This window comes from Pneumocystis jirovecii (genome assembly GCF_001477535.1).
Source record: "Pneumocystis jirovecii RU7 chromosome Unknown supercont1.2, whole genome shotgun sequence".
NCBI lineage: Eukaryota > Fungi > Ascomycota > Pneumocystomycetes > Pneumocystales > Pneumocystaceae > Pneumocystis > Pneumocystis jirovecii.
In genome coordinates, this window is record NW_017264776.1 from 9346 (window position 1) to 34485 (window position 25140).

The following is a 25140-nucleotide window of genomic DNA, read 5'->3' on the forward strand; positions in this document are numbered from 1 at the left end:
TTTATTTTTTAGAATTATAGTTAAAATATAGTTTTAAATAAGATCAAAGTATGATGTATTAAACTCTAAAAGATATATTTACGAAATTAAAAATATAGATAAGAGATAGGAATTATATTTTTTACTAAATTTATTTTTTTATAAAATTAAGTTTTTATATAAAACATTTTTTAAAAAAGTATTTAAATAGCATAATTTTATTTAGTAATAATTTTTTTATTTTTCAATAGCAATTTGTTTTATAATTTTTTCTTTTTATAATTTTTAATTTTTATTTTAGAATTTAGATTAAGAATATAGAAATATAAGAATTGTGTTATATTATAATAAAGACTGATTCCGTTTAGATTTGACATAAATGTATATATTATAAATCATAAGTAACATAATTAGAATATTTTTAAGTTTAATATTACTATTTTAAATTTAAAAATTATTTAGATTATTTTGAAATTTTAGATTTTTTGAATGAAATTTTATAATTAATTAGTAATAGATTTCCATATAGATATGGATATATTTAAATAATTTATTTTTAAAATAAATTCATATTTTTAAATTAATATGATATATTATGAATACTTTCATCTTTTATATTTTTAGACTTTATTTTTTGATTTTGGAAATTATTATATTTTTAAATTTTAAGTCATAATTATAAAATATTAGTATCTTAATAACTACAATCCACTAATTAATTTGACATTTATAATTTAACAGTTTATATTTATTTTCCAAAAATATTTAAAAGAATTTATTTTTACAATCGATTATCAGTTATATAACAATTATCCATAACCCTAATAGTATTTCTATGATTGTCCAAATTAATTTTATCATTTGTAGTTCTATTTTAATTCCATAACCTTTTTCGTGACTATCAGATGATGTTGTTGATATAAACTTTGATGAATATATAGATGTCAAACGTGTAGATGTTAAATATGTAATTAATGAGCTTGTTAATATAGTTGAATTTGTTAATATAGAGATATCTGATGTAATTGGTAAACTCGATGTAATTGAACTTGATGTAGATGATGAATTATATGTAACAGATGAATCTAACACAATCGATGATTCTGATGTAGTTGAAGTTGCAGTTAAACTTGATGTAATTGATGAATTTGAAAAAGTTGATGAACTTGATGTAGTTGATGATTCTGTTGGTCTTAAGACAGATTGTGACGATGATGGCAATGGAACTGGCTTTGACGGTGGTAGCGATGTAGGTGGTGTTGATGGTTCTGATGGTGCTGGTGGTATTGGTTTTGGTGGTACTGGTTCTGATGGCGGTTCTGATGGTGGTTCCGATGGTGGTTCCGATGGTGGTACTGGTGGTGGCAGTGGTGGTGCTGGCGGTATTGGTTTTGGTGGTACTGGTTCTGATGGCGGTTCCGATGGTGGTTCCGATGGTGGTACTGGTGGTGGCAGTGGTGGTGCTGGCGGTATTGGTTTTGGTGGTACTGGTTCTGATGGCGGTTCTGATGGCGGTTCCGATGGTGGTTCCGATGGTGGTACTGGTGGTGGTGGCGGTGGTGATACTGGTGGTGGTGGTGGCGGTAGCATTGACTCTAATAACTTACATTTAATAGTAAAGTTACTACATATAGTAGCAAGTTTATCGTTAATTTTACCGCAAGAATATCCTATAGATGAACATATAGATGCTAAATTTTTACATTCCGTAGTAGAATTAGAATTTGTAAATAAAAACTTATAGATTTTTAATGCAAGTTGATCACATATTTTTTCCAAGTGTTTTACTAAATGTTTGCATGTGTTGTCCGTATTAGTGCATGATATATTTATTGTCTGTCTTATAGTAGAATTCTCGCATTCCTCAAGCAACCCTTTTTTACATGTATCATAATCAATTATTTTTCCATTATATTTTTTAAAAAAATCATTAAACTTCTTATTTTGACTTGAAATATTGCTACATCTTATTTCAACTTCTAAACATGCCTTATTTAAAGAACTATGACAACTTTCTTTGAGCATTTCACAATGACGAATGAAATAAGAACAACGATTGTAATTTATATAAGTTGAAGAATTATCAGAAAATTGATAATATGATAAATAACGTGACAATTGTCTACATTGCTTCGAAACTTGATCTAATATGTGTTGACATGCTTCCTCCTTATCAGCACAAGCGTTATTACGGGGATTTTGTAAACAGTATTTATTAAGATATTTAAGACAATTGACTTTATCATGCAGATTTGAGTTCTTTTCTTTAAGTATACTTAATATCACTTCCATTAGTTTATCTATATCCTCACAAACTTTATTAAGGAATTCACATAAGTATAATGTATGCTCGCAATATAACCCAAATTTAGTACATTCTTTTCTCAATTCCTTACAAGTGTCATCAGTAGGTTTTATGATTGTTAATTTTAGAAGATAATCCAATCTTTGACATTCTTGATGAATATGAGTTGTTAAATTTTTACATGTTGCTTCTGGATATAAACATTTATATAATACATGATAACTGTGATACATAAAGCTACCGCATTCCTTTAAAAGAACTTTTTTACAGTCATTTACAGCTTGAGGATATATTAAAAAATCGTAATGAGTTTTTTGTACTTTGAACATCCCATTTAATTTCTTTATTAGAGCCATATCGGCAGCTGTTTCTAAATCTAACTGATAACAAACAAGCCGTATATTTATACAGATATCATAACTTAGCCAATATTTAATGTATTCATCGATAAAATAACATTCTAGCAAATATTCTTGACATTTTTTTTTCGTAAGAGGACGATATGGATACGACCAAAACTCATTGCTTTTTTTAAATTTTTCTAAAAGACCATTACAATAATTTCGAGTTCTGTGATTTAAGTTCAAACAAGAATATCGTTTACCATTATAGAGTTTATCGTTACATACTCTTTCAACAAGTTTTAAATAACTTGTTGAAGGACACCTTCTATCTAATGCTTTTTCGCAATCAACACGTGATGCAGTCGGTTTTTTAACTAAAAAGTTAGCAATTGGTATATCTGAAAGGTTAGGTACTTCAGTAACATAGATACCTGAAGTACGTAACTTTTCATAGGCGTACTGGACACCATTTTCATTTGTAGAAATAGACGATATCTTAAAAAGATCAAAATTATATTCTTGTGGATCATAAAAAAAACCACTTTCTGCACATTTCATTCGAAATAAACGGCAATTAAAATGGAAAGTTAAACAAGCCGGAACATCGTAATAGCATTTTTTTAACCAATTTATACAATTTTTTTCTGATATTATATTTTGTTCAGATACAAACAGATTTTGAAGACTCTGACATTCCTTTTTGGAATTTAAAACAAGCATTTCACAAACACTAGTGCCATTAGCGCACAAATCAAATAATTCCGAGCTTTGTTGATTAAGTAATTGACATTCTTCTTGCAATTTTTTCAGGCAAACATTTAAATCACTTGAAACTCTTTTCAAAAGATCATTAAGAATTATTTTTGCTACTCCCATACGAATATTCTTATAGCAACGTTCTTTTAATTTAGTGCATTTTGAGCCAATATAGCTTAAACCATGATGTTCTAAAATATAACACCTCATTTGTAACATATTACATTGATTCTGCTCAGTTATTGCCCTATCTGAAAGTTCTCTATCAGTTTTCTTAACTGTATCCATTATGTTATTAAATGCATGATTACATGATGCGATAGGGTTTAAACAAATTCCACGAAGTCTTTGATTAATGGCCCCAACTAAAGCACATTTCTTTTTCAAATCTTTTTTACATGTATATAGTTCATTTGGTGTCAACATAACAGAAATATAATAGAAATCATGTTTGTAATTATACCATAAATTTTCAAGTTTTACTTTTTCTAATTCTTTATATAAATTAATATAATACGTATCAGTCCTTATTAGACGCAAATACAACGGATCTTCATTATATAGTGGAGAATAAGAATTAATAAGATCTAAAAAATTAAAATTAAATGAAAAAAAAACCAATTACCTAAAAGAATATCATTTTCAGAAAAAACATTTTTTATAATAACGAAAATTAGGAAAATGCATATCTTTAAAAATATTAACATAAACAAAAAGAAAGAAAGAATTTGTTTTTAAATTTCATTAGTGATTTAAAAATATGAGCAAAAAAGTCCGATATCGAAAAAAAAAAGCGGATAATATATCAATAAAATAATACTATATATAAAGTATAGTTAGTTATTCTAGTGATTTTCAGGATATATATCTCCTTATGAGCATATTTTAGAATATCTATTTTTAAATTATTTAGTATAAAAATTTTATTTTTTGATTATTTTTTATTCATTAAAACTTTAGTGTTTATATCTAATTCTCTTAAAAATTATTAGAAATAATAATCTTATATTAATGAAATCTATAGTTTTTCTTTAATTTTTATGATTTTCGTAAATTCTGGGTATTTTTTATTGATTTTTACTTTTTAAATATTTAGATTGTTATCAAATTTGTATTTTTATATTTACTTTATTCTAAGTAAATTTAAAAGGATTGCTAATAATCAAAAATTTTTGTTAAATTATTTATTTATAATATTTTTAATAAAAATTAATATTTCATATATAGTTGATGGTAAAAATATGTTAATGAATTATTTAAATTTAATTTTTAATCTGTATTTTTTGATATCAATTCTAGTTCTAAAATTTAATAATGATGAGTTTTTTTCTTTTTTTAAGTATTTCCAGAGTGTTTTACTAAATTATAAAAATCGTTAAAAATAAATTTTAAAACCGGAAATAAAATTTATAATTTTTATTTAATGTATAAAAATTTTAAAAAAATATTTGAAATATGTAATTAAAAATTTATGTTTAAATTTAGATTTAAATTAGTACCATTAAGTTTAAAATTATTGTTAAAATTAAGAATAGAACTTAATTTTAAATTTTAAACTAATTTATATTAAAAATAATTAAATTTTTAAATAAAAAAACTAAATTTTTTATTTAATTGTTTAAAAAAATATTTATTTAAAATTTTAAAATGTTTTGTAAATTTTACTTAAAAATGATATTTTAATTTTATCAAAATATTTTTTAAAATTATAAGCATATAATTAATGAAAAGTATAGATTAATTTATATATATTTATCGAATTTGATAAAATAAGAAATAATCTTTTAAGGAATTTAGAATTATAAGTTAGGTTTTAAAAAATAATTCAAATTATTAAAAAATATTTTTTTAAAATATATTAACTTTATAATTGATATCTTATTCTTACAGTTTCTTTTATTGCTATTTTAATTGTTATATTTAAATTGTGACGTAAACATAATTTTACAATTGATAAAAAATTAATAAGTCAGACCAATTATTTTAACTTAATTTTACAAAATAATTTTATTAAAATTTTAATAAAAAGAAAACCAGTTCACTTCAAAGAAATAGTAACAATATTATTGATATCCAATTAAAGATCACATATAAATTTCTAAGAACTTTCTTATTTTTAATTCAATAATCTTGAAAATATAAGACTAATAAAACTATTATATTAATAAACAAACTCAGTAAAATATTAAAATTAAAAAATACTTAATCCATTATAATAATAAGATTTAAACATCAAACTTTAAAAATAATACTAACAAGAATATTCCTATTGAATTAATATCTCTATTGACAATTTTTTATAAATATCATTACACTGTCTATAAGTATATAATTAGTATTTATATATCATTAACTTTACATCTATAAAACCATAAAATTGCTTATGGATATTATTAAATATTTAAAGAATCTACAAAAAAACGGATTTAAAAACTTTTTTATTAATGGACTTGTATATTAAATGTTTTTTTATTAAAATTTTTTGTATTTTTTAATATAAAATTTAAACATAAAAATTAGAAATTGACTTACAATTTTCTAATCATTAGTTTTAATCTGATTTGCTTACAACTTATAATAATACTTTAATATTTTCATTATTTTTGATAGAATGTATAAAAAAAATATTGAAAAAATGCAAATAAAAATAAGTATTTAAATTTTATAGAACCCTTTAAAATTAAATTTAAACATTAATTTCAAATTATATTAATCTAAATAAATAAAAATATATAATAATTTATTTATAAGTAAATATTATATAAAAATAATAAAATAGATTGAAAAAAAATAAATCTTTTTTGTTACCAATAATTGCTATATTCCTAAATATCCCAAAGGTTAATAAAGTAAAAAATCAAACAAAAAAACAAATTACTAAAAAATAAAATAAATACAAATGAATATAAATTAATGGAACAAAAAATATAAAATAACTTTACTCAAAATACATAATAAATTGATATAAAAACACTTTTTTTAGTCTACTTGTCTCTAATTATTTTATTTATTCATTTAAATATAGATATCTTTCACTAAATTTTTTCCATTTTTTAAACTATAAATAAAATAATTAATAGTACTATTTTTTTCATAACACAGCAGCTAGTCATTCTTAAATTTTAATTTAATGTATATCCCGTTTATTTTTTTAGAAATTTTTAAATTTTTTTATAAATTTATAATCCTCTTTCAAATGAAACCTTTTTCCTTTTAGTATTAGATTGGATACTCTTACTAATGAATCAAATATTTTTAGTTTCTTTACCTATACTCTTAAATATTTTCTTACAAACTTTGTATTGTCTTTCCTTATATTGAGTGCATATGAACAATCCTATCCATTAATTTATTATTTTTTATATTGACAGATTTTATTTTTTCACTATTTTTCTACTTATTTAATGTTTTCATATTCAAATTTTCTCTAACTTTTACAATTTCACTCTAAAACAGTAAATATTTTTCTTGTTTAATTAGTCTCTTGAAGAATTCCAAAATCTTTATTTTCTTATTTTTATACTGAATTTCAAGTCCATTAATTAAATTTATTCATTATATGAAATATTTTTTAAGAATATCATTATATTCTTTGTTTATTGTTATATAATAATCTAGTCTATCGAGAACTTTATCCTTCAATTCTTTTTTTTAATAAATTTAGATTCTTTTGAGTTTTTTAGAGTTTTTAGTTCACATAGTATTCACTAAATTTTTTTAGTCCAAAACATAATTGTCATAATAAATTCAAAGTATAGAAGATTAATTTTCTTGTATCTCCCAGTTATATATTCTTTATAACATTATTTGGTTTTATGTGTTCTCTAAATGTATTACATTTAGACCTAAAACTTGTAATAATTTGGAAAATAGCGTTATATCTTACAGATACAAAAGCAGACTAATTTTTCCTTTTTTTAAGTTAAGTATAGAATTATTTGTTTAGAATTTCTGTAAACAATATAAATTATACAATTTTTTATTTTTTTAATAATTTTTTCGAAATCCTTAATTAACCATAACAATATTTCAACATGAAATATGGTCATATATTTTCTTTTGAATCTTAAAATTTAACACTTCTCGTAATTTTCTTTTATTAAAAAACCTTTTTTATTCAAATATTCTTAGAGAAGTATTTACTCTTTATAAATCTACTAAAAATAGAAAAACTACGTTTATTGAATTCAAATACAATACAAATAATTCATCATTCTTAGTTTTTCTCAAACTCCTATTAATTTTTTAATTTTTTTTAAATTAATCTTTTTCTAAATCATGCTAAACCTCTTGTTCTGTTTTATAATTCTTCATTTATCTATATTTTAAACTCTTTCTTAATGACACAATATTTTCAAATCTTTATAAAATAAATTAACAGATGTTCCAAAACAAAATAATCTAATTGCAACCATGTATATTTTTATTTAACAGAAAATAAATATAACTTATGTTACCCAATAATTTTATTTAGATTAATTATGAAATGTCTATGTATTTTTAAGAAAGAACTCAAACACAATTACCTAATTCCTTTTTCAATTCATTATTCTTTCCTTGTTTATCGACCATGTTTTTATTATAAAAATCTTTTAGAGTTTTATGTTTCCCAGAATCCTTGTATTTTTCTTTAAAGATATCTTTATTTTTAAAGACAAAATATTGTTTTAACTTAATATCTGTAAAACAGGAGTATTTCTTATAAATAACATTTCAATACAAACATCATCAGCAGCTTCTTTGTAAAATCCTCCTAGTTTTATTTTTTCTGTTAATGTGGTCTTCAGTTTTACAGAATTAAAACATCAGTTCAATAGTATATAAAGTAACATCTTTTTAAAGTTTTTATGGGGTTCTCATATTTATATTTATCAATATTACATATAGAGATGTAAAAATAATACTAGTTGAAACACAATCTGATTAACTTGTTATTTTTTTAACTTAATTTTATGTAAATTTTTTTAAACTTTCTTTTGTATATATTTTGGCTTTTTAGACTTTCGCTAAATATTCAAAAAAATTCCCATTGTATGATTATATCTCTAATAATATTTATTTCTTGACTTATTATACTTAGTTTTAAGTTTTATTAGATATATATCCTCCAAAAATATGTATTCTATTTATTTTTTGTATAGATAATTATTTCCTAATTTTAAAATTTCTTTAATCACTATTTTAACTTTTTTTTAAATTTAATATATTTTTTCTACCATTCTTATCAATTCTTTTCATTTTACTTGTGTTTTTTATTTTCAAAAAAGTCCTAAATTCTTTATATACTTTTTTATATTTAATTTTATATTTTTTAAAATATTTTTCTTGATTTTTCAACATTCTTATAATTTTTTTTATAAAACAAAAAGATGAATTTTCTAAATAATAATACATGTTATTGTTATATGTTTCTTAATTATTTATATTATATTTCATTCTAAATTACAAATAGCCTTTTTGAAATGTATTATTTTAATATTTTATACTAAATTTATAATATTGAAATATTTCTTAACTAATTTGTAATTATTTTTCTGATCTATGAAATACAAGTAAAAATTATATTTTAAGTAGAAACAAATACAAAGTATTTTTTCGATTTCATTTTAAAAATTTAAATTAAAAAATATTTTTTAATATAAGATATATTATTGTTAAATCCTAATGATGATTCAAAATGTCTTTTATGATTTTAATTATATTTAAAAATAAGAATATATTTTCTTTTAAAGTATATATTATTAAATAATTTTTTTTTTAAATATAACATAATTCTATTCCTTTAAAAGTAATTTTTTTTTTTTATATTTAAGCATACAATCTTATTTTATAAATATTTATTGCAAATATTTTCATTAACTCAGAAATTTATTTGAAAATATCAATAGATTTCAAAATACCTTGTAAATATTAAAAAGCTTAACATTAACAAAAATCAAGATAAAGCATATTAAAATATCTTAGATCTTCAAGTGGAATATAAATAGCTTAATAAAATAAAACAACCTGTAAATACAAATAGATTTAGAACAAATATACAATGAATTTATAATAAATCATAAATAAACATATGTAAGATGTATTGATAAAAAATAAATATGATTTTTCCGTTTTCATTATTTCATTATTTTTATGTTTGTTATTTTTTATTCATACGTATTCCTTTCATTATTTTTTATTCTTTATGCTTAACTTTTAAAAATAAATATAAATCATTAATAAAATAACCATCATTATTGATACTTTCTTCATTGAATTAATGTCATTTATTCTTATCCCTTCATTGGGCCTAAATTTCTTTGTTTTATCTATAGTAACTGTCATAAACTTTGTATATTCATATATGCTTGTAGATATTATTGTTGAATTTAATATGGACGTTTGTGTAAATGTTTTTATACATTCTGATTTGTTTTCTAGCCGTTTGTCTGTAGTACATGTGAACGTTAACATTTCTCCTTTTGTCATCATTATTATAGTATCTTTCTTTGTTATTGTATTTGTTACAATTGTTTTCTCTGTAATTGTAGTTGTAGTTATCATTGATACTGTTGTTGTATTGTTTAATATCGTACATGGTTTTTGCATTAGTGGTTTTATCATACTACATATATTTTGTATGTTTTTACATACTTCTTTTAAATCTGAACACTTTTCTTTAAAACCACAATTTAACAAAAGATTATCACATTTTTTTCTCAAATTTATGTACAATTCTAAACTTTCAGCGGCCATAGTAAATGCTAATATTTCATCTTGAGTTGTTTTCATGTTCAGTAGATTTTGTTTCTGTATTAATTTATTATATGTTGTAATATTCTGCTCATTATTTATATATTTATTATTTTTTAAGACTAGAAAAAGTGAATTGAAATTTTTTATAGCTTTTTCTGCAAATTCTTTAATTTCTTGAAACCTTTTTTCTTCCTTTTTTAAATTATCAAAATTATGTATTAATTTTTTCCTAAGTTCAAGACATTGATTTTGAAGACGAATAATAAGTTTCCTACAAAGCTTTAATCTTGCATCTAGATCAGTCTGAGCATCATCATCAGGATATTTTTTGCAAAGACTAATAAACGTATCGTTTCCTGATTCTTCCCAATCAGCACAAAGCTTATTAAGAGTCAAGTTACATTTGTTTTTATCTTTTAGATTGTCTTTTAATACATAAGTTAATCTATCTTCTAAATTCTTTCTCTCTCGAAATGGTTTACATTTATTATGAAGATCTTCACATAATTCAGTTTGAAGAGGACTATTTTTTATTAAAAAGCCACACTTAGGACTCAATTTATAACAAAACGGTTGCCAAAAAGTACATATATTTTCAGCATTCGCCCTATTTTTTGCTTTTTTAACAATTTCTAAATCGCGCAAATAAGTTCTAAATGATAGACAATATGAGTTAAAATTATCAAGCATTTCTTGACAAGAAATATTTGGGTGAGAACATAAAGGAGTAAATCGCAAGTCTATCCTTTTAAACCATTTTTTGCATTTATTTTTTAAATAAATTGTGCAGTTATTAATGTTACTTAAAACATCAAAGCTTTCCTCCATTAAAACATTTGTAAAATTATTTATAGCTCTTTGATATTTACACGAATCTTCCAATATCTGACATGGTCTAAAAAGTTCAAAAAAGTCAATCAACAACTTATTACATCTTGTCTCCAAATCGACACAATCATGTTCTTCCAGAAAACCCAGTTTGTTGTTCAATGTATTATTAAGATAACGTACTTTAGCTATAACATCATCAATAAGAAATAAACACGTTTTCCTTGGGAATAAGCAGTAAGAAAATAATTCATCAGTCATGTTTTTAAATGTTAGACATGCTTTTATTAATATTTCTTGGCATTCATTATTATTTATTAACAAATCATGGAATTTCCCAGATAACTTATCTTCCAAGAGCTGGTTCGCAATCGAAAAACGCCCATGTTTATAACATGCTACTTTGGCATTCATACATCCTTTATCAAACCCTACTTTATATGCTCCAAAATAAAAACAATCTGACAAAAGATCTGGACAAATAAAGCTAAGATAATTTGGTAAATTTTTCCAAGAGATAAGATCAAAATTTTTATTTAAAAATTTTAAATTCCTAAGTTTTGTTTCAAGATTTAAGATTCTTATTTTTAGCCGAGCTCCTAGTTCTTTACACACCTTAACAAAACTACGGCCATCTAAACAAATCTTTTCTAATAGTGGGCTTATATATTTGATATAATAGCATTTATATTTCAATTCATGTTTGCATGTTTCCTCAAACATACTATCAGGTACAGCATGAAACAAAAGTGCCAATATATCATTGAGATCTTTTTTTTCTGTCTTCCAAATAACAATACCATCTACTTCAATTTCTTTATAAGCTTGAAACAAATTAACTTTTTTTATAAACTCTGTTTTTTGTGTTAATGGGTTAAAAGGGGAAGTAGGTTGTATATATTTGAAACCTTTATTTTCGCATTCAAGCTTAAACTCATCACAGTACATCGTTACTTCATGATGACAATTTGATCCATAAAAATAACATTGATTAAGCACTTTACGACACATATCAATAGTGATCTGATGTACATTAAATAGAATTTTTGAAATATTTTCAAGTTCGGAACATTTTTCATATGCAAGTTGAAGAAGTTCATTGCATGTTGGTTCAGAAAAAAAACATTTTTGCATTAATTCATCACTTTCGACCTTCAATTCATCACACACTTCAATTAATCTAGGTAAACAACTAACGAAATCAGACAAGTGACCTTCAAGCCCCCTAAGAAGAAGATCCTTTGCTAATTCATAACGCTTATTTTGATAACACTTACTTATTAACGTAATGCACTGAAAAGTAATAGAAGAACTGCTGCATACCCCATCTAATATTATACAATGATGTTCATAGTTGCTGCAATTATGGGCTGAAATGTCTGAAATTTTAAGTAAAGCAATATCTTTCTCGAAATCATCACATTTTTTTTTAATCTTGATTTTCAGTTCTTCGCAATCTTCATTAATTTTCTTGCTACTACATATTTCTTTCAGCAATAAATTTGCTTTTTCTACGTTTAAAGCAAGAATGGTCGAACTATTACAAAATCTTTTTATACGTGCTTCACATTCTTTTTCTATATTTCTTTCTAAGATCAAAACATATAAATATTCTTTACTGTAAAGATGAATTAATATATTTAACCTTATATGATTTAAAAAATAGCATACCTCAATGATCCTAAAATTGAGTTTTTATAAAAAATTTCTAAAAAAAATTAAAAATAAAAAAAAACTATATAAAATACCAATATCTTTCGAAAAAACATTTAAAATATTAATAATCACAATAAACATTAAAAAAATCATTTATTAAAAAATAATAATGATAAAATCTGTTTTCATAGTATTTTTAACATCTAAAATATGAAAATAATCCCTGCAAAATTAAATAGTAAATCGTAAATTGCAATAATTTTTTATTTCGCTATTTCAATAATTTTTGAAAATATATCGTTTTCTGTACATGATTTTAAAACAAATTTTTATAAAGATAATTTAAAATTTCTTGCATATTATATTTTTATTGAAAAACTTATTTTACTAGGTATATATATCTATATTAATTTATACTTGGTTTTATAGTTAGTATTTTTATATATTTTAATATTTTATATTTCAATTTAAAATTAAAATTCTAACAATTTAAAAAATTTTTAAAATTTAAAATTTAATTTAGATTCCCTAATTTAATTTTAAGCTTAACTTTAGAATTTTTAATTATTATTTTTGGTTTTTGGATATTTAATTATTTTATAAATGACATCTATAAAAATACTAATATTTTATATAATCTAATTATAAAACCATATCAATTAATTTAATTTTTATATTTGATTTTTATTTTTTTTTAATACGTTTGTAAACTAAAAATCATCTTTTACTAATTGTTTTAAAAAATAAAAGGTAAGGATTCATCTTAAAAATACCTTTATATGACTAGAAAAATATAAAATATTTTGTCAAAAAAATTAATATTTAAATTTTTAATTTTATTTTTAAATTAAAAAATAAATTCTATATATTCCTCATCTAAAAATACAAATGTAATTAGAATGCTAAATTTTATTTAGAGTATTTAAAATTTAATCATAAAAATAATTTAGATTTTTATTTTTCTAAAAACTTCAAAAACCCTAACCCTCTTATAGTTGTCAGGATTAAGTTTTCCAAAAAATAAAATGAATGATTTTATAGATAAAGTTGATAATGAACCTTATTTGAAATATACCCGTATTTCAGGAGTTGCATCTGAAATATTTTCTAAAGAATTTATAAGTACATTTGAAATATCATCAAATATATTAGTATTTTAAAGAATAATTTTTATATCATACCAATAATTAAAAGGTTCTTGGATCACATAACGGTTATCTATATATTATCAATATAAACAACGATGAACTCTCTCAGCATCATATTCATTCAGCATCTATTAGTGATTTGTCAATTGATGATAGTGGTGAATATATTGCTACTGCATCTATAGATGGTTTAATATGCGTATAATGTATTTCTTATTTAATAAAACAAAGGAAGTGTAGCTTTGTATACAAGATCAAATAACAATATTACTCTTTATAATTATCGTCGTCCTGTAAAATCTGTAGCTATTGATCCAAACTATTCTCAGAATTTTCGAATTATATCAGGTGGAATGGCAGAACAACTTATAATGAATGAAAAAGGCATAATTTAGGAATTCATAGCTGTAATAAATAACATATAATAGGTTGGTTAGGTAATAAAGATACAGTGTTGCATTATGGTGAAGGTCCTATTTATGAAATTCAATGGTATGGAAACATGATTGCATGGGCAAATGATATGGTATCTAGTGTTATATTATTTTTAATTTTAATATTTTAAAGGGTGTAAAGATATATAGTACTTTATTTTCTCAAAGGATATCTTTTATTCAAAAAATACCAGATAGCCCTAGACCAGATCTTTTTCGATGTAGATTAGTATGGTCTTCATTTGATAATTTACTTATAGGTTGGGCTAACTATGTAACTGTTGTTACAATAAAGGTTTTTCGCTTTTAATTTTAATTTTTACTTATTATAACAGTCTCCTGATTTCAATCATCGATTACCTTACAGTGAAATATCGTTAATGTAAATATTTACGAATTATATTTTTAAAATTAAATTGGTTTAGAATAAAACTTGATTACATAGTATCAGGAATTGCAAAATTTGAAGACAAATTACTAGTTCTTGCTTTTATTTCAGATATAAACAGTCTTATAGATACAGAAATTACAACTAGACCAGTATTAGTTAAAAAAATGTCTTGTATATTTTAATTTGTATAGGCTGTTGAATGTCCAGAATTAAGGCTTATAAATTCTAAAAATGAAGAAATATCCGGAGAAGCATTGAATCTTCAGGAATATTCTAAATTTCAGGCTAACGATTTCAATTTGCGCTTATGTCCTAAAAAAAAAAGTATTTATGTAATAGGGCCTAATGATGGAATAATAGCTAAAGAACGGGAACTAAAAGACCATCTTTTATGGCTAATTAAACATAAATATTATGAAAAAGCTATTAACATTGTAGAAAAACTACAAGAACCAATTGAAGGTATTACTTTAAAAAATATTAACCTTCTTTATTTGGAATACTTAGCTAAAAACGGTTTTTTTTTTTTTTTATTTTTTATTAATTTATTCCTTATTTTAATTCTAGATGAATATGATAAAATATCTTCTATATCACAAAGCATTTTTGGGCATGATGTAGATTTATGGGAAAAATGGATTCTTAATTTCATAGAAAATGGTCATTTGCAGGTAAATACTTTTTATTAAAAAGCTTTATTAAATATTAAGTCTATAACTCCATATATTCCAACAAATAGTCCCCAGTTAAGTTCTTTTGTTTATGAAACGATTATTTCTTATTATCTTGTTTCTAATCAAGAATTATTATTTGATATATTAAAAAACTGGCCTTTTGAAATATATAATATAGATAATATTATTTCAGTAATTAAGGATAGATGGGAACAAAAAGGAGAAAAAATTTTAATGGAATGTCTTGCAGATTTGTTAAGATTTTCTTATTACCGGATATGTTTAACATTTTATAGATATATAAAAAAAGGTTCTCCAAAAGATGCATTATATTTTTATCTTCATCTTAAAAGTCCCAAGACGATCAATTTAATTAAACAATACCGGCTTTTTGATAATATTCAAGATAATATACTTTTATTGTTTCAGTTAGATACTTTTTCTAATAAAATCGAAGATTTTTCAGAAAAAACATTAAATGATAAAGTAATAGAATTTTTAGCTCAATATTCTCATTTAATTCATGTAAGATTTTATATACCATGTAATTTTTGTTAATTATTTAAGGTACATAAAGTTATAGATCAATTAGAAGGATATCATATGCTTCAGTACCGTTATTTGCGAGCTATTTTTCTTTATAATAACTATTTTGCTCCTAATTTTGGAGATTTACAAGTCGAATTATATGCAGAATATGATCGCAACACTTTAATGGAATTTCTTCGAACAAGTTATACATATTCTTTAGAAAAAGTTTTTGATATTGAAGCAATTTATTTATCTGATCTTTCATTTAGGCTTATAAAGTTTGCGAATTGCGTGATTATATTCCTGAACAAGTTTTTATACTTGGAAGAATGGGCAATAATAAAAAAGCATTAATTTTAATTATCGAAAAATTAAATGATGTTGATCAGGTATAAATTTTATTGAAAAGAAATAACAATCTAAGAATATTTCTATAGGCTATAGAATTTGCAAAAATTCAAAAAGATGATGATTTATGGGAGGATTTAATTATTTATTCATTAAATAATCCAAGTATAGAAACATATATTTTATTAAAATATTAATTAGCTAGTATTTATATGTCGATTATTAGAGAATGCTGGGTCTGCCATCGATCCTATTAAATTTATTAAACGCATTCCTGAAGGGCTTGTTATTCCTTGTTTTAAAGAGTCCTTATCGAAAATTTTGAAAGAATATGAGTTACAGGTTAAAGAAAATAATATGTAGGTTATTTTTTTTATTATAATTTAGACTACTTTGGTTAACTCTGCATATAAAATCAATTCTATGGAAGTGTCTAGTTTGTATAAGGATTTTTTGCGTAATCAAAAACGAGGAATTTTAATAAATGGTATTTTAAAAATAGTTTTTCAATTTATATTAATTTTTAGTTAAATTCCAAAAATGCAATATATGTAATGAACATATAATTAAAGATGGGATATATATATATATATTTGTAAATAAACTAATGTTTTTAGGGATTATTATATTCTTTTGTAGACATTTATATCATATAGATTGTATATTAGAAAAAAATCAAGCATTATCAGCTGTTAACGTTTTTAAAGAAAATAATATCAGCGTTGGAATAAGGAACACAACAGCTCCGATTATTCAAACCTATTTAAAAGAATGTCCGTTATGTTATAAGTAAAAACGTTATATTAAAGTATTTTGCATTCATATTTTTTAATGTATATTTATTAATGAAAGTTTCTATATTTTGAAATGATAATTCATAATTGAATATCATAATTTTTATAAAAAACATTATTTTTTCCCTACTTTCCAATATATTATATCATTATGTTCTACTATATAATCTTTCCCTATTATGCCATTTAAATGAAATAATATTCTTTACTTTCTTATTACCTTTAGTCATGTATTTTCCTGCTGATTTAACAGCAGCTTCAGATCCTAGACTTTTTAAATCTTCAAATTTCATTATTTCTCCAACTACAAAATTTTTTTCAAAATCTTTAAGAATTAATCATCAAACAAAATGAAAGAAAAAAACCTGTATGGATAACACCTGCTGCAGCAGGCGCCTTTGTGCCTTTTCTAATAGTCTAAATTCTATTTTTAAAAAATAATTTTGTATAAATAATTTACTAACCCATGCACGTACTTCATCTGGGCCACATGTAAAATAGTATATTAAATTCAAACTAGAATAACTAGAAATAATCGTTAAGAAATTATTACTGATTACAAAAAATTATACCCAATTGTAATAATTTTTGGAAGCATTGATTTAGTTTTAAGTCTTTTACATTCTTCTTGAGCTTCTTGATCAGTCATTCGTGAAAGACGTTCCTCAAATGCAACTGAAATAGGAATCTTTTTTATTTTAGCTCAAAGAAAATTTATAGAAACAAATACGATAATATCACCAGGATTATTATCTTTTACCCATGTAGCTATTTTAGGAAGCCATTTATTTTTTTGCCGAAGATAATCTTTTTCACTTAAATTAACAAGATATATAACGGGTTTTGCTGTTAATAAAAATAATGAATTTATTATTTGAATCTAAAAGAAATTATCATTAAGTAATAAAGACATGAATAAATTCATGGATTGTTATTTTATAGCTTAATAACTTTAAATATCAATCATTTGAATAACCATTTTCTTAAATATTTCCCATAATATTATTTATTAATTTTAAATACTAACCTCTTTATTGGTCCAATCCCCTTTCCGTATTTCTTTTTTCTCTACTTCAAGATAACAAAGAAGCTTTTCTATAACTACCAATTTTTCTTTATTTGCTTTAATTTCAAGAGACTGACCACCTCTACTTGTTACTCTTTTTAAAGCTTCTAATTGTTTATTTAGAAATTCCATGTCTTTAATTAATAATTCATCTTGCACTATTTGAAGATCACGGCAGGGATCAACATCACCTTCAACATGAATAATTTCCGCATCATCAAAAGCACCTTAAACAATTAGTAAAAAACAAATTACATTATAAAACTTACGAACTAATTGAAAAATAGCATCTACTGCTCTAATATGACTCAAAAACGCATTTCCAAGCCCTGCACCTGTACTTGCACCTTTAGTTAACCCAGCAATGTCAAATATTGTCAAAAAAGCTGGTATTTTAGATAAAGGTTTATATAAATTACAAAGCCAATCAAAGCGTTCATCAGGAACAGCAACTCGTGCTTCTTCAGGATCAATAGTTGCGTATGGAACTAAAAAAAAGTAAGAATTTATATATATATTTTATGAAACTAAACAATTTGCTGGATTCCCAAAAGTTGATTTGGTTATGACTAAAATAAATTAGTAATTTTCTTTAAAACTAAAATTATATAGTAGCCTTGAAATAATGTGCTTTTTCCTAAGAAAGTATTATAAAAACAATTTTAATTTAAAAGTAACTTACCGACATTAGCTAATCCAACAATACCAGTTTTAAGATTATTGCCGGGATGTCCTAAAAGTATTTTAACTTCTTCTGTTGTTTGCCTAGTTTAAATATTAATATTTTATAATAAAATTAAAAGACGATTTGCTTTTTAGGAGGCATTTTCTGAAGAAAGTGATTTAAAATGTAATTTTTAAAATTAGTATTTTTAAATTAAAAAATAATTTTAGAAAATTTAAATTTAATGTATAATAATTTAAAGAAATTATAAAAAACTATATTGTAAATATACTTAATAAATATATTGCCTTTTTATTTATAAATTGATGTTTTTTTCTAAATATATAGTTTTGCCTGACGACAAATTATAAAAAGAAAGCGACTTAGAATCATCACTTATATAAATTATTTTATCTAAGTCATTTAAATATGATACTTTAAATCCAAATGGATCAATTTCAAAAAATTTTGCACAAAAAGACTTAAAAGACCGAATATTCATTGACGAAATAAATTTCTTTTTAACTACTTTTCTTTCAAATGTAATAGATAATTCTATTTTATAAGTTAAATTTTAAAATTGTTACTTCTTACCAATGAGCTTTGTTTCTATATTTTTTTCTATTAAGTTTTCTTTAGAGTTAAATACAGGATTTCTTTCACCATATTCTATAGTATGTTAGCTAAAAATCATTATTTAAAATTAAAAACTTTTTTGCAATTCTATCCACCGAGGATGCATTTTAATTAAATCTGAGTAATCAGATATTCTTCCAGATTTAATTTCTTTTTCAATTACATTCAAATAATGTAACTCTAAATCTTGTCTTTCTTCTTGAGTAATCTAATAATAGTTGTAAATAAACTTTTTATAAAAAAATAAACTAATTACTTTAGTACCGTTTATTACTACAATATTTTTTAGTCTTGGAATTATAAAATTACTAGAATTGTCCTTGAATTCTAAAATATAAGTTTCTAAAATATAAAATAATAAAAAAAAGAACCTTCAAGTAAAGGATTATCATCAAATCTTAAAGATACTAAAGTATTTAATAGATTTAAATTATCAAGAGAAGACCATTTAGATATATTGTTTTTGGATATGTCAAGATATTTTAAAGATATAAATGAATCTTTATTTACACTAATATTATCTATTTGATTTGATGCCAATGATAAAAATTCAAGTCTATTTATATTAGTAAACGAATTATATTATATAACAATAAAAACTTTTTTAATTGTCCAAAAATCTTGATGACTGTTTCAAAACATGATATTTTATTATTATCTAAAAATATTTTTTTAAGATGAGGAAAATAATCAGAAAATTGAAAACTTTGGTTTGCTTCCAATGTTAAAAGATTATGACTTAATTGAAGTTCTTCTAAATTTTGGAAAAAACTGCATATTTTTTTTACCTTAATTTTAGTTTATATAAAAATTAAATATATATCATACTTCTTCGATTTTCAAATATGTCTTATTAAGAGCAAGTGTTTTTAAATTAGTAAATCTAAAATTATTGTCTGATATAATTTCTGGAACATTAAATTGATTGTAACTATAAAATCAATAAAAATTAAATAAAAAAATAGTTTACTTGAGTTTTAATGTATTTAGATTTGGAAGCTCTTTAATAATCAAGATAACCGTTTCCCAATCTAGAAGATTTCCTGAAAGATCTATTTCTAATAGATCTTATAATTTTTAGAATATTCAATTATTTGAATTTTACTTTACCTATACATTTTTCTTTTATTTCTTCTATATTCCCTAGTTTTGATATAGACATATGATCTAAAGTAGCAAAATAAAGTTTTTGAAACTTTCTAAATAATTTAATAAAATAAATAACTTTATATTAGACAATACTTCATGCTTTTTGGGTAATAGATTTCACATATTTTAATTTCATTGTCAGTACTTTTTGATTTTGCGTTTTCAAAATTATTATACTCTTTAGTGTTTATATATTTATACTTATCATTAAAGGCTTCAACAAATGTTTTTTTAATATCTCTAGTTTTATTTTGTCTAATAAAAGATCCTGATTTTTTTTTTCTTATTATCAATATTATCTAAATCCATAAAAGTCAAACACTGTACCTACACTCAAAATATGTATATCCAAGATATGTTCCATCATGTTTTCCACAAGATGGATCATCCCATTCAACTCCGAGCCATTTTCCCTTTGTACCTTCTACAGGGCCAATATATTTTATTGTACAACAATTGCCCTTAAAAGAAATTCTATCTCCAATTCTATCTTGCATATAATTAAATTGTAAGTAATTATGAAAAATTGATTAAATTGTTTTAAACTATTTAATAATCTTTTTTTTAATTATTTTTAAAATAATTTGATTAAAAGACATTATTAATTTAATAATTTTTAAATTTTATAAATATTACTAATTTTTAGTATATGAACATTTTTTATTGTTAATATATATATTAAACTTAACATATGATAATTTTAAAAATATAAAAGTCTATTACATTTTTGAATTATAAAGAATACAATGTATTTTGATATTTTAAGTTAAAATATTTTTATTATTGCAAGTTCAATAAAAAATATAATAAAATTAAAATATTTAATAAAACATTTTAAGTACAAAAATAATATTATATTTTATTGTAAATAAAATGTTTATTATATTTATCTTATTTAGATTTTAGTTTAAAAGTCTTACAATTTGATTTTTATAAATTTTATCTAAATAATGTAGTAATTCCTTAAGAAAATAATTAACATTAAAATAAAAGATAATAATAATAAAAACATTTTAATAAATTAAATATTAAGAAATTAATATTTAATTTTTTTAACTTCAATAATCTTTTATTTAATAATGCTATCTAAAAAATATAAATTTTTTGATATAGATAATTTTTTCAATATACTTTATATTCACTATTAAATTTTTAGAATTTATTTTTATTGAGAAATTATTAAGTATATTTAATAATTCCAAAATATTTTTGCTTGCATATTTATAACAATTTAAAAATTATCAAATTTACCTTTTTTCATTTATAAAAATAAATTACTATGTAATTTTTTAAACTTTTATTAATATTGATTTATACCAAAAACCATATGGAAAAAAAATAATAAAATTCTTGTTTACCATAAAACCTATTTATTAAATTATAAATCCAAGAATAGTGTTTATATATTAATTTAATTACTTTGAAGAAAGTAATTTGAAAAACACTAATAATTACATAAAATTAAACAAATTTTCTTATTCTAATAATCGAAAAAATGTATTAAATTATTTTATAATTTTATAATAAAAAAATTAAACATTTTATGCTTGAAAATATATAAATAAAATCTATCCAAATAACCACCCTCTACAATTAGATGCTCCACAATAACAAGGCTGTTTATTTTTAAGATTTATGTACTTAGAATTTGAACAACTTCCAACAAATCCTAACTCATCTTCATTATTTCTACCACTATAATCAAAACAAAGTTCTTCCAAGGGAGGAATATCTTTAATAGCAAATAAAGCTATATCATATATTTTAGAATCACTTTTGTCCCTTAAAACAGTATAAATAGCAAGATTAGGATCACATGAATGATTTATAAATCGTGTTACATCCCCACAATATTGTGCATCAATAGTATAATAGTCATCAACCTGATCTTCAAAAAGATCAAGGTCAAACAAATAAGTAATACCAACATGATCATATTTTTTACCACGAGCTTCTGCTTCAGATTGACATATTAATTCCCCTAAATATACACCTATAAATGTTCCTGCTTTAATGAACCGCGGACAGCGTAAACCTCAAATATTTAGTAAAAATAAATACATAAAAACAATATTACCCCAGCCTTTATATTTAGTTTTAAAAATATCTAAAGGAATCTTACGTCCTCTTTGAACTACTCTATTAGGACATTTTATTCCACAATCACAATTTTCATTACATTCATAGATTATTGAAGTATGAGAACGAATTCTTCCATATTCATCATAAGAAAAATCTTTATTATTGGAATCTTCAAGACATTGACAAGAACCGGGATTATTAAGATCGCATCCATCTTTTGAACAACTACAACCAGAAATAAACATAGGATTTCGCGGTTCTACTCCCAATCCATATTTATAAGAAGTTATAAACTCAAAATCTGAAGGAGATGGATCAGAATCAACTTCATTAATAAGAAAAACTGGAGGCCCTAACAACATATCCAATTTTTCTATAAATATATTTCTATCATTCTTTGGAGAAAAAGGTAATATAGGATTTAATTTTGGTTTATTTATAAATTTAGGAAATTTGAAATCTTTTTTGTAAAGATCAGATATGGATTCATTAACTTTAATAATAGCATTAGAAGAGTTTAAATTATCAGATTTAGTTATTGTCTTGTAAACCATTAGTCTTAAAAACAAAAAACTTTAATATTTACCTGGTTTTGTATATGAGGAAAATTTCTAGTATGTTCAGAATCCGAATTCGCTGAAAAAGTATCTAATGCATTAGATTCCTGTGGTAAAGAAAAATCTATAAATGAGCTACAAAAAAGCTTTTTTTGATTTCCTTTAATTTTAGTAAATAGTGTTTTCTAAATAAAAATTAAAAAAAGAAATAAAATTTAAAAAAACTAGTTACATTTTCAGAAATAAATTGCGATTCTTTATTAATAGAATCAACTGAACAATTTTCTGTAGAAAATATTTCTGATGAATTATTTTTAAAGGAATTTATTTTAAAGGAATTTAAAATATCAAGAGATAAATCATTTTTTAATTTGAATTCAGATGCGTTATTTTCTTTAGTATTTAAATCTTCGTCACTAAGAATTTTTATATTATTTATTTGATTTTCTTTAAATATATTCTTTATATTATCCGATTTTGAAATGTTTTTCAAAGAAAAAGGTTTTTTTAAAGATAATTCACTGATTTTATCGTCTTCAGGTGAATTGTTTTTATATACATTTCTTTTTTTCCTATATTTATTTAAAACAAGAGTCTTTCGTTTTTTTTTTAATGTTGTAGAGTTTTTAAACCGATTCCAATCTTCAAGAGCATGCTTGCAGTCAATTAAATTTTCAATAGGTTCCCATGTATCAAAATCTTTTGAATAACCTTTCCATGATATCCTATATAGAATATTCCCCTAAGTATAAATTATTTGTATCTTTAAAAAACAAGAACCTACATTTTCTTGCACAAACTCTTCACAAATTTTTTCTACCTTTAAATTTAAGAAAATATCATTTATATTTATAAAACTTTACCTCGTATATTTCTCCATCCAAAGAGTCGATATTTTTTTCTGTGTTTTCTTTCTTTTTTTTCATCACAAGTTTACGTTATAATTTTGTTTTTCAAAAAATAGATTTATTAAAAATATGCATTATTCTAGCAACATTAGAAATATTTTAAAATCTTTTATAATTAAACATTTTTTATAAATCGACTCCATTGTATGAAAATTAAGTTTTAAATATTAACAGAAAATTATAGATAATTATTTTTTAAAACTTAAAAAGTTAATTTATATTAAAATTCTAATTTTTTTAATTATTAATTATTATTGATAAATACTCTAATAAATTTTTAAAAATATTCAAAAAATTATAAAAATACACTTTTAAATAGGCCTTATTTTAAAATGTAAAGATATAAGACTGAAACTAAAAGCCTTAAGATCTATATAGTTTAAAATCATATTTACAAAAATCGAATAATCAAAATACCCTGAACAAGATAATAAAATACACGCAAGCCTTCAGGATCTTCACTTTCCTGAACATCCACTAATGATCCTATTTTTGCTGTCTAAAAAAATAAGAATTCCCACATTCCAAATAGGAATATACTTCAAATGATATATGCTTATTTCCTAGACGTATTTCTAATTCTTGCCGCCCATCCTTATCTTTTTTTGGCCATCTTGAATCATCTTCTCTTTTTATTTTATTTAGAAAAAAAAAATATATATGTATATATACTTCATAATCTCACTATCTTCAATAATCCTCTTAAGTTCTGTTATAATTGGCTGACTCACACGCACTATAAAAAAAAGAAAATATTAACTTTTATTCTTGAAAAAGTATTATCATACTTTCTTTACGGATTAACGAATCATTCCTGTAGTTCGAATTATTAGCATAACGTGATGTCCCATCCGCACGGAAGTCAAATTCTGTTACAATGTTTAGTATTCTATATAGATTTTATAATTTATAATCTTTACCTAAAAATTCATGGCCAAAACGCCCAGTATGTCCTGAACTATAGATTTTATTAGTTAAGAGAATAGTAATAATCCTTTCAACTTACTAGTATCTTAAGTAAAAAGCTTCTTTTTTTAATACCATTGTATTTTTTAAATTTTAATGAAATTTCATCGAAACGAGATTGAAAAGTATAAAAAAAGAGGTCATTAAAAGATATTAAAATCTATAATTAAAGGATATTCTTTGTTTATT

General features: G+C 22.3%; 7 protein-coding genes across 7 annotated transcripts; 1 reads left to right on the plus strand and 6 right to left on the minus strand.

Annotated features, from left to right (window-relative positions):
• Positions 1–777: 777 nt before the first annotated feature.
• T551_00326 (uncharacterized protein) lies at positions 778–3810 on the minus strand (the record flags this gene model as incomplete). Its single annotated transcript, XM_018372593.1, has 1 exon — positions 778–3810. One exon carries the CDS (start codon positions 3808–3810, stop codon positions 778–780), a length of 3033 nt encoding a protein of 1010 aa, XP_018230927.1.
• A 5769-nt stretch (positions 3811–9579) lies between these two features.
• T551_00327 (uncharacterized protein) lies at positions 9580–12744 on the minus strand (the record flags this gene model as incomplete). Its single annotated transcript, XM_018372594.1, has 3 exons — positions 9580–12565; positions 12619–12655; positions 12696–12744. 3 exons carry the CDS (start codon positions 12742–12744, stop codon positions 9580–9582), a joined length of 3072 nt encoding a protein of 1023 aa, XP_018230928.1.
• Positions 12745–13628: 884 nt separating this feature from the next.
• T551_00328 (uncharacterized protein) lies at positions 13629–16922 on the plus strand (the record flags this gene model as incomplete). Its single annotated transcript, XM_018372595.1, has 16 exons — positions 13629–13754; positions 13798–13939; positions 13983–14099; positions 14180–14277; positions 14319–14480; positions 14521–14567; positions 14611–14725; positions 14768–15092; positions 15144–15247; positions 15287–15775; positions 15818–16006; positions 16051–16170; positions 16219–16294; positions 16335–16471; positions 16517–16616; positions 16747–16922. The coding sequence occupies 16 exons, from the start codon at positions 13629–13631 to the stop codon at positions 16920–16922; spliced, it is 2523 nt and encodes an 840-aa protein (XP_018230929.1).
• Positions 16923–17072: 150 nt separating this feature from the next.
• T551_00329 (GTP-binding protein YchF) lies at positions 17073–18784 on the minus strand (the record flags this gene model as incomplete). The annotated part of the gene is made up of 9 exons (XM_018372596.1): positions 18672–18784; positions 18523–18558; positions 18259–18477; positions 17951–18216; positions 17654–17803; positions 17496–17611; positions 17388–17448; positions 17289–17340; positions 17073–17248 (listed from the first exon to the last, which is right to left on the minus strand). Exons 4-9 carry the CDS (start codon positions 18119–18121, stop codon positions 17073–17075), a joined length of 726 nt encoding a protein of 241 aa, XP_018230930.1. The 5' UTR covers positions 18122–18216; positions 18259–18477; positions 18523–18558; positions 18672–18784.
• Positions 18785–18956: 172 nt separating this feature from the next.
• T551_00330 (uncharacterized protein) lies at positions 18957–20935 on the minus strand (the record flags this gene model as incomplete). The annotated part of the gene is made up of 11 exons (XM_018372597.1): positions 18957–19208; positions 19248–19322; positions 19365–19497; positions 19546–19616; positions 19661–19845; positions 19890–20077; positions 20118–20220; positions 20260–20356; positions 20400–20488; positions 20532–20720; positions 20766–20935. 11 exons carry the CDS (start codon positions 20933–20935, stop codon positions 18970–18972), a joined length of 1539 nt encoding a protein of 512 aa, XP_018230931.1. The 3' UTR covers positions 18957–18969.
• A 1071-nt stretch (positions 20936–22006) lies between these two features.
• On the minus strand, positions 22007–24003 carry T551_00331 (uncharacterized protein; the record flags this gene model as incomplete). The annotated part of the gene is made up of 6 exons (XM_018372598.1): positions 22007–22473; positions 22516–23062; positions 23107–23262; positions 23310–23819; positions 23862–23897; positions 23941–24003. The coding sequence occupies 6 exons, from the start codon at positions 24001–24003 to the stop codon at positions 22007–22009; spliced, it is 1779 nt and encodes a 592-aa protein (XP_018230932.1).
• Positions 24004–24296: 293 nt separating this feature from the next.
• T551_00332 (uncharacterized protein) lies at positions 24297–25029 on the minus strand (the record flags this gene model as incomplete). Its single annotated transcript, XM_018372599.1, has 7 exons — positions 24297–24355; positions 24403–24484; positions 24526–24613; positions 24658–24721; positions 24774–24854; positions 24906–24943; positions 24992–25029. The coding sequence occupies 7 exons, from the start codon at positions 25027–25029 to the stop codon at positions 24297–24299; spliced, it is 450 nt and encodes a 149-aa protein (XP_018230933.1).
• Between the last annotated feature and the right edge of the window lie 111 nt (positions 25030–25140).